The sequence below is a fragment of the Neomonachus schauinslandi genome, chromosome 16 (assembly GCF_002201575.2).
Source record: "Neomonachus schauinslandi chromosome 16, ASM220157v2, whole genome shotgun sequence".
Classification (NCBI taxonomy): Eukaryota; Metazoa; Chordata; class Mammalia; order Carnivora; family Phocidae; genus Neomonachus; species Neomonachus schauinslandi.
Genome location: NC_058418.1, coordinates 1,192,037 through 1,200,039, shown reverse-complemented (window position 1 = coordinate 1,200,039; position 8,003 = coordinate 1,192,037). Strand labels below are relative to the sequence as shown.

Sequence of the window (8,003 nt, the reverse complement as noted above, 5' to 3'; positions counted from 1 at the left end):
TTTAAAAAAAAAAAAAAAAAAAAAAAAAAGAATAGCTAATAATAAAATAGAACAATTATAACAATATACTGTAATAAAAGTTATGTGAATGTCGTCTCTCTCAAAATTTCTTACTGTACTATACCTTCTTCTTGTAATGATGTGAGATGATAAAATGCCTATGTGATAAGATGAAGTGAGGTGAATGACGTAGGCATTGTGACTTATCATGACGCTACTACTGACCTTCTGAAGATACATCAGAAGGAGGATCATCTACTTCCAGACTGCAGTGGACTGTGGGTAACTGCAACCGCAGAAAGAGAAACCATGGATAAGGGGGAACTACTGTACACTTAAAATATGCTAAGAGGATAAATCTTATGTTAAGTGTTCTTACCACACACACAAATGATAATAATAAAGGGATAGGAGGAAACTTAGGTGATGGATATATTTATGACTTTGATGATGGTAATGGTTTTATGGTGTATACTTATCCTGAACCCATCAAATTGTATCCGAGAAATATGTACAGCTTTTTACATGTCAATAATTCCTCAATAAAGTGTTTAAACATCATTTACTAAAAGGCACCAAAGCCCAAACCTCAGAAACATAATCATTACTGGGGCTCAAATCATATCTAGGGAATCCCACTACTTTTACACACTGTACTCCTATACTCAGATATAAAACAGAAAAATAGATATGCCTCATTTGAACTATAGCCCTGCCTAAATTTCCCAATGTCATAACACCCCAAAATATCCCATATTGGGCACAGATGCTCTAGCATGATGAATAATGCACTTAAAATTAATGTAGGTCTTTGACACAGATTGGGTTAATAAAATAGGATTCCACAGTCCCCTACCTCCGCCCCAGGAAAAATAGTTAATATCACCAATGTAAGTTAAAACAGGGCCTCCAAGGATTAAAACTTGTTATATAAAATCTAATAAATAGGGGTGCCTGGGTGGCTCAGTCATTAAGTGTCTGCCTTCGGCTCAGGTCATGATCTCAGGGTCCTGAGATCAAGCCCCTCATCAGGCTCCCTGCTCCACGGGAAGCCAGCTTCTCCCTCTCCCACTCCCCCTGCTTATGTTCCCTCTCTCGCTGTGTCTCTCTCTGTCAAATAAATAAATAAAATCTTAAAAAAAAATCTAATAAATAAAAGGGTGATTATCCTCACTACTTCTCTCTCCTGCAACCTGATTGTGCCTGTTCTTGAATCTGGAAAAATTAAAGGGTACCTCCTGGTGGATTACTATAACCTTAATGTTGTGGTCCCATCCATAAGGACCCCATCTCCAACATCAACATTCAAATCACTGACTCAATCAGTAATCTAGAACTCGGAACACAAGGTGCCATGGATCCGGACAAGTCATCCTGCCAGGGAGAGGACAAACAAGGTAAGGTGCATTAGGCTGACTGCAAGACTCCCAAATCCCAGACCACTCCCGAATGCTTGGAGCAACAGGACTTAGGTCTTCTCCGGGCAGTGCACACACAACTATGGTCTACCACTGATGACACACATGCCAAGAAAATGGGGAAGTGCGCAGAACCCGTGGTCTAGCTGTGGAAAGGGCAGAGCTTCCTGTGAACTAAAAGAGGAAAGACAAAAACCAGGACACTGGGGTGAGTGTGAAGTCCTTACCCAATGAAGCTATGAGTGCCAAGTTCTCCAGCATCACGGTGCAGTTCAGGTGTCTCTGAGCCTCGTCAAGGAGCCCCCACTCCTCCCAGGAGAAGTACACAGCAATGTCCTCAAAGGTCACACAGCCCTGCCGTGATGGGGATAGATCATTCCTTGATCAGTTTCTTTTCTAGGACTCCAAGTTTCTTCACCCAGACATACATCCCCTGCTCACCCTCCTTCCAACGCCCCACCCTGGAGCCAGAGATACCTGCTCTCTTCTCGAGGTATCACAATCGTTGTGACTGCCCACAACAACAACAGGCATGTGGGCAGGGAGATGCCATCTAAACACTGAGCCTGGCATTAGGGCATATGTCCTCATGTCAGGCAACTGGGGGTCCCCCAGATTGTGCCTTCGAGGCACAACCAAATGTGGGCTCACCCTTCCACCTTATGTCCTCAATGTCATGGCCCTAGGTCCTTCAGTTCATATTCTCTCTTCATGTAACTATTTCTACCATACCTCTCTCTCAGTCTCACTCTGTAAGCCACTTCTACCCTCCTACCCAGAAGCATCACCCTGTCCTCCCAACATGTTACCCACATATGGCATCCAGGTGGTATTTGGCAAATTCAAACAGGATCCAGTACTACCCCAGACTTCCAATGGTCCCCACTGCCAGAGGGGACGAAACCTGCTTGAAGGCCTCCCTGCTTAGTTCTTGCTTCAATCCCAGCTACCAAGAACCACCTGCAGATCTCAGGACCCCATGGCTCTCTTCCACTTGTGGTGCACTTGAAGTTCCCTCATCAGCCACTGCCTTCCTCTCCATCAAATCATCCTTCAGAGCCCAGCCCCGGAGGTCTTCCACCCCAGCCCCAGTGATGCTCCTAGATGGTGACTTGTGTTCCTGTGCTAATTTGCCAGCCTAACTGCAACACCTAAGATACACCAAGGGACACAATAAATTGCTGGTAAGTCCACAGCATGAATAAACACTAGTCTGGGCCTCGGTGTCATCTTGTCTCAATTACTCTTGTGACACATTCCTCTTATGTCTATGCTTCCTATGGACGCCTTGGCCACCTGACAGATTGTCCTCTCTCCCACAACCTTCCCAAAACCATTTCTCTCCCTCAGCTATGTTTATGAGGCCGAGCACCCCACCCAGATGCCCAGGCATGACACTCAATCCGGCTCTTACCTTCCCCTTGCTGGGCAGCCAATACCTTTATTGTCCACCACCTTCCGAATGTCTCCCTACTGAACCCCTCCTCAGAGTTCCAGACCTGTGTGGCCATCTACTAATTGTTCTCCACAATTTTTCTTTGAAACATCTCCAAGTCTTAAGATAGCCAAAAACAGGGCGCCTGGGTGGCTCAGTCGGTTAAGCGACTGCCTTCGGCTCAGGTCATGATCCTGGAGTCCCGGGATCAAGTCCCGCGTCGGGCTCCCTGCTCGGCAGGGAGTCTGCTTCTCCCTCGGACCCTCCTCCCTCTCATGCTCTCTGTCTCTCATTCTCTCTCTCTCAAATAAATAAATAAAATCTTAAAAAAAAAAAAAAGATAGCCAAAAACAAAACTGATGTCCCCAGTGAAAATTAATCTTACTACCAACTTTAATATCCTGGTTAATGGAGTTTCCATCCTTCCAGCTGCTGAGCCCTGAAACTCTCTTCCTCTCTCTCTCATTAGCAAAACCTGAAATTCTGGGCAGCCCTAATTAAAAAACGGATCCAGAATCCAGCTGGCTCTCCCACGTCTACAGCCACCTCCCTGGTACAACCACCAACTCTCACCTGAAGTATTGCAGTTTCCTCTTCCCTGTTCTTCCCATCACCTCCCAACTCCAACAGTATCTGCTCTCCCTCTCCAGGCTGCAGCCACAGGGAGCCTGATGAAACCTGCGTCAGATCACCTCCCTCTGTTCCAAACCTACGTTTCCCACCACTTCCAGAAGAGACACCCAACTTTTCATGGAGCCATTCCACGCCTGACCCCTTCCCACCTGTTCTCAGTTCTCCTTTCTCTCTCATGATAAGAAGGGAGAACTGCAGTTCCCTGAACAAACTCATCCTCACCTCCTAGCATGAACATATTCTGATACCTATGTCTGGAACAATCTTTTATACCTCATTGTATTGGGTGCCAGCAATAGGAACCTCTCCATATAACTTCCAGCCTGGATTTATGACCCTGGGCTTGGAGTTTCTTCAGGGTCTCCTGGACCAAGAAGAGTGAAGAGTGGCAGGCAAAGAGTCAGAGGACACAATCCCAGAGACAAAGGGTGGGATCAGGACCATTGAGGGCCTGGAATATCCTTCACTCACCTTCCCACAGTCCATAAGTGCTTCTCTGGTCATGGGAATCTGTGAGAAGATGAGGGACATCAGAGGGATGTAACCATTGCAGGGCTCCATAGGCTCAGGCCTCCCTGCACCCCTGCCCAGCCCTGGAGCCAGGTGACCCGGGATGACTGCATTATCTCTCAGCCTCGGTCCCCAGTGCTGACTCTTAAAGCTGTGTGACCTTGGACAAAGACTCAACCTCCCTGTGCCTCGGTGTTATCATCCCTTTTCCAGTCTGTTCTAACTCTGAGCAACTTTTAGAAAACTTTGAAAAGCCTAACTCAGATCCTGTGTCTCTTCTATTCACAACCTTCCATGCCTCCCAGCATCCTGAGAATTAAGTTAAAACTCGGCACTCTCCAGGAGCATTTGCTCCTGGATCAATCGCCCCAGCAAACCTGTCCCTCTGCCTGTAACATTCTCGCACTTCATCACACTGGCTTTCAGATATGGGGACGCCACCCATGATCTCCCCACTGTCCCAAACACCGGGCCCTGGGCGGCAGGGACGCGAGCAGGCGCCCCGCCCTCGGGCCTTTAGGATCTGGGTCGGGGGAGGGCGGGAAGGGCCCGGGGACGAGCGTTCACCGGAGCAGGGTTCCGGGCGTGGCCCCGGCCATCGGACTGTATGGGCGGAGCGGGGGTCATAAGAAGCCGGCGACAGAGACGGGACCCGTGCACAGTTGTCAACCACCGCCGTCGACCTCACGCCAGCTGCCGTGCAGTGGGGACAACCCCTCCCCTACCGCTTTCTCGTTCCCATCACCCCGGGCGCACCTTCCCGCTCCTAAAGGACTCAGATCGCCGCTGCGCGCGAAAGCAGTCAAAGTGACTGCCGCGACAGCGGTGCCGGAAGTCCCTCCCAGATGCTCTGGTCCACAAGCGGAAACGCCCTGTTTCTGCGCGTTCATTGGCTGCATCCTGGGCACGCGGCCCCGGGCATTATGGGTAACGTAGTTCCCACGGTTTCCCGGGCCCAGCCAGGGGCCCTCGGCACGAGGTTCGCAGAGTCTCGAGGCCGCGTTTGCTCTGCAAGTACTGACATTGCCTCAGGAGGTGTGCGGGAGAGGGCCCGGCGACGGTGCTGTCGCGGAAGCTCAACCCCACACGGGCACCCCTCAGCTGAGCGGGGTGGTCGCGGGTGAGGTGGGAGGCGTCTCCGGGTAAACGCCCTCTGAGAAACGTGCTGAGCCCCCTCCCCAGTCTCGGAGCCGCTCCCCAGGGGCGCAGGACCTGACCGGATCAGGGCCGGCGGGTTCGTGTGCGCCTCCTGGGGTCGCCCGCAGAGGTCGGGATTTGGCCTCGGGGGCGACAGGTGCGAACTCGGCCGTCCAAGGGCCGCGCGAACGCGTCGCTGGCGGCTCGGGTCTGCGGTCAGAGTGAGGCCCTTCGCCCCCGGGACCAGCAGTGGAGACGCGGCGCCTGGAGCCCGGGGGGCCCGGGGGGCCCGGGGGAGCCCTGCAGGGAGGAGCCCGACACAGTAACCTCCGCGCGCGCCCACAGCTCCCGGCTCTCCTACCCGGGGACCCTGAGAGCAGCTCCCCAGGCGGGCGCCCCCTGGAGGTCACGTGTGAAAGTCAAGTTCGGCCCCTTGGGTAAGAAGGGGAACTCAGACTCAGGGGCCTGGGATGGAGACTCTAGGTATGTCCCTTGGCCCCCGCGCTCCCCTGCCCTCCACCGAGCTTCCCTGGGGCCCACTGGCCCCGACGGGTCTGAAGTGCCACCCCCACTGTGCCCAGCCCACCCTGTCCCCTGTCAGATTCGGCCTCCGATCACCTGGCCTGCTGGCTTGAAGTATGTCTGTTTGAGGAGGGAAAGAATTAGCCAGTGAACCTTGAGAGCCCCATGCGGAGCCTACCCGTGGGCCCCTCGTGCATCCAAGACCCACCTGCCCCTGAGTCCGAGTCCATTGAAGGAAGACTCCACCTGGGACACTCCCCCCCCCCCGCCCCCCCGCCCCTTGGCTCCAGACAAGGGCCTCCAGTGCAGGTGCGTCTTCCTGCAGGGGTATCCAAAAAAGCAACCCAAAGCAATGGTGAATTCTTTTAAAACAGAAAATTGAAAAATACTTGGTAAATCAAAGGGTGAGAAACGCTTATGGGGTAGTAGGGTGGGGTGACAGCCTGAGTGCAAGCAACAGGGGGAGTCATTGCTGCTCTTCTTTCCTGCAGGGTTCTGATATTACCCTCCCTGTGTGGCCTGTGCAACCTGGAGCGGGTTCCCAGCCCCAGGTGTAGTTCTTCGCCCAGCCTTGTGAAGTCTCACCCAGCACCGGCACAGGTTAGTTTTCTTCCAGACACCCTGGTGACTTCTTGCAGATTTCTGAGGCTTCTTCGGTGCCCATATCCCATTTTCTATCAGGCGTATATAGGAATTCCAGCCTCCTCAGCCCTGAGCGCTCTGACTACATGGAAATCCACAGAATGATTATGCATGCATATTTTTATTTATTTATTTTTTTGTTAACATAAAATGTGTTACTTGTTTCAGGGGTACAGGTCTGTGATTCATCAGTCTTACACAGTTCACAGTGCTCACCATAGCACATACCCTCCCCAATGTCCATCACCCAGCCTCCCCATCCCTCCCACCCCCCACCACTCCAGCAACCCTCAGTTTGTTTGCTGAGATTAAGAATCTCTTATGGTTTGTCTGCCTCTCTGGTTTCTTCTTGTTTCATTTTTCCCTCCCTTACCCTATGATCCTCTGCCTTGTTATTCAAATTCCACATATCGGTGAGATCATATGATAATTGTCTTTCTCTGATTGACTTATTTCGCTTAGCATAATACCCTCTAGTTCCATCCACGTCATTGCAAATGGCAAGATTTCATTTTTTATGGTTGCATAATATTCCATTGTATATATATGCCACATCTTCTTTATTCATTCATCTGTTGATGGACATCTAGGCTCTTTCTATAGTTTGGCTATTATGGACACTGCTGCTATAAACATTGGGGTGCACGTGCCCCTTAGGATCACTACATTTGTATCTTTGGGGTAAACACCCAGTAGTGCAATTGCTGGGTGGTAGGGTAGCTCTATTTTCAACTTTTTGAAGAACCTCCATACTGTTTTCCAGAGTGGCTGCACCAGCTTGCATTCCCACCAACAGTGTAGGAGGCTTCCCTTTTCTCCACATCTTCGCCAATAGCTGTCATTTCCTGACTTGTTAATTTTTGCCATTCTGACTGGTGTGAGGTGGTATCTCACTGAGGTTTTGATTTGTATTTCCCTGATGCCAAGTGATCTGAGCACTTTTTCATGTGTCTGTTGGCCATTTGGATGTCTTCTTTGCAGAAATGTCTGTTCATGTCTTCTGCCCACTTCTTGATTGGATTATTTGTTCTTTGGGTGTTGAGTTTGATAAGTTCTTTATAGATTTTGGATACTAGCCCTTTATCTGATATCTCATTTGCAAATATCTTCTCCCATTCTGTCGGTTGTCTTTTGGTTTTGTTGACTGTTTCCTTTGCTGTGCAAATGCTTTTTATCTTGATGAGGTCCCAATAGTTCATTTTTGCCCTCACTTCCCTTGCCTTTGGTGATGTTTCTAGGAAGAAGTTGCTGTGGCTGAGGTCGAAGAGGTTGCGGCCTGTGTTCTCCTCAAGGATTTTGATGGATTCCTGTCTCACATTTAGGTCTTTCATCCATTTTGAGCCTATTTTTGTGTGTGGTGTGAGGAAATGGTCCAGTTTCATTCTTCTGCATGTGGCTGTCCGATTTTCCCAACACCATTTGTTGAAGAGACTGTCTTTTTTCCATTGGATGTTCTTTCCTGCTTTGTCAAAGATTAGTTAACCGTAGAGTTGAGGGTCCATTTCTGGGTTCTCTATTCTGTTCCATTGATCTATGTGTCTGTTTTCATGCCAATACCATACTTTCTTGATGATGACAGCTTTGTAATAGAGCTTGAAGTCCGGAATTGTGATGCCACCAGGCTTTGGTTTTCTTTTTCATCATTACTTTGGCTATTTGGGGTCTTTTCTGGTTCCATACAAATTTTAGGATTATTTGTTCCATTT

General features: G+C 49.8%; 1 protein-coding gene across 1 annotated transcript in view; it reads right to left on the bottom strand.

Annotated features, from left to right (window-relative positions):
- Positions 1 to 1,766, bottom strand: part of LOC110573650 (zinc finger protein 416-like) — a 7,242-nt gene extending 5,476 nt beyond the window's left edge. The window contains exon 1 of the mRNA XM_044911328.1: positions 1,646 to 1,766. Within this exon, the coding sequence (XP_044767263.1) occupies positions 1,646 to 1,679 (34 nt within the window). The 5' untranslated portion in view covers positions 1,680 to 1,766. The remainder of the gene's footprint in view (positions 1 to 1,645) is intronic.
- Between the last annotated feature and the right edge of the window lie 6,237 nt (positions 1,767 to 8,003).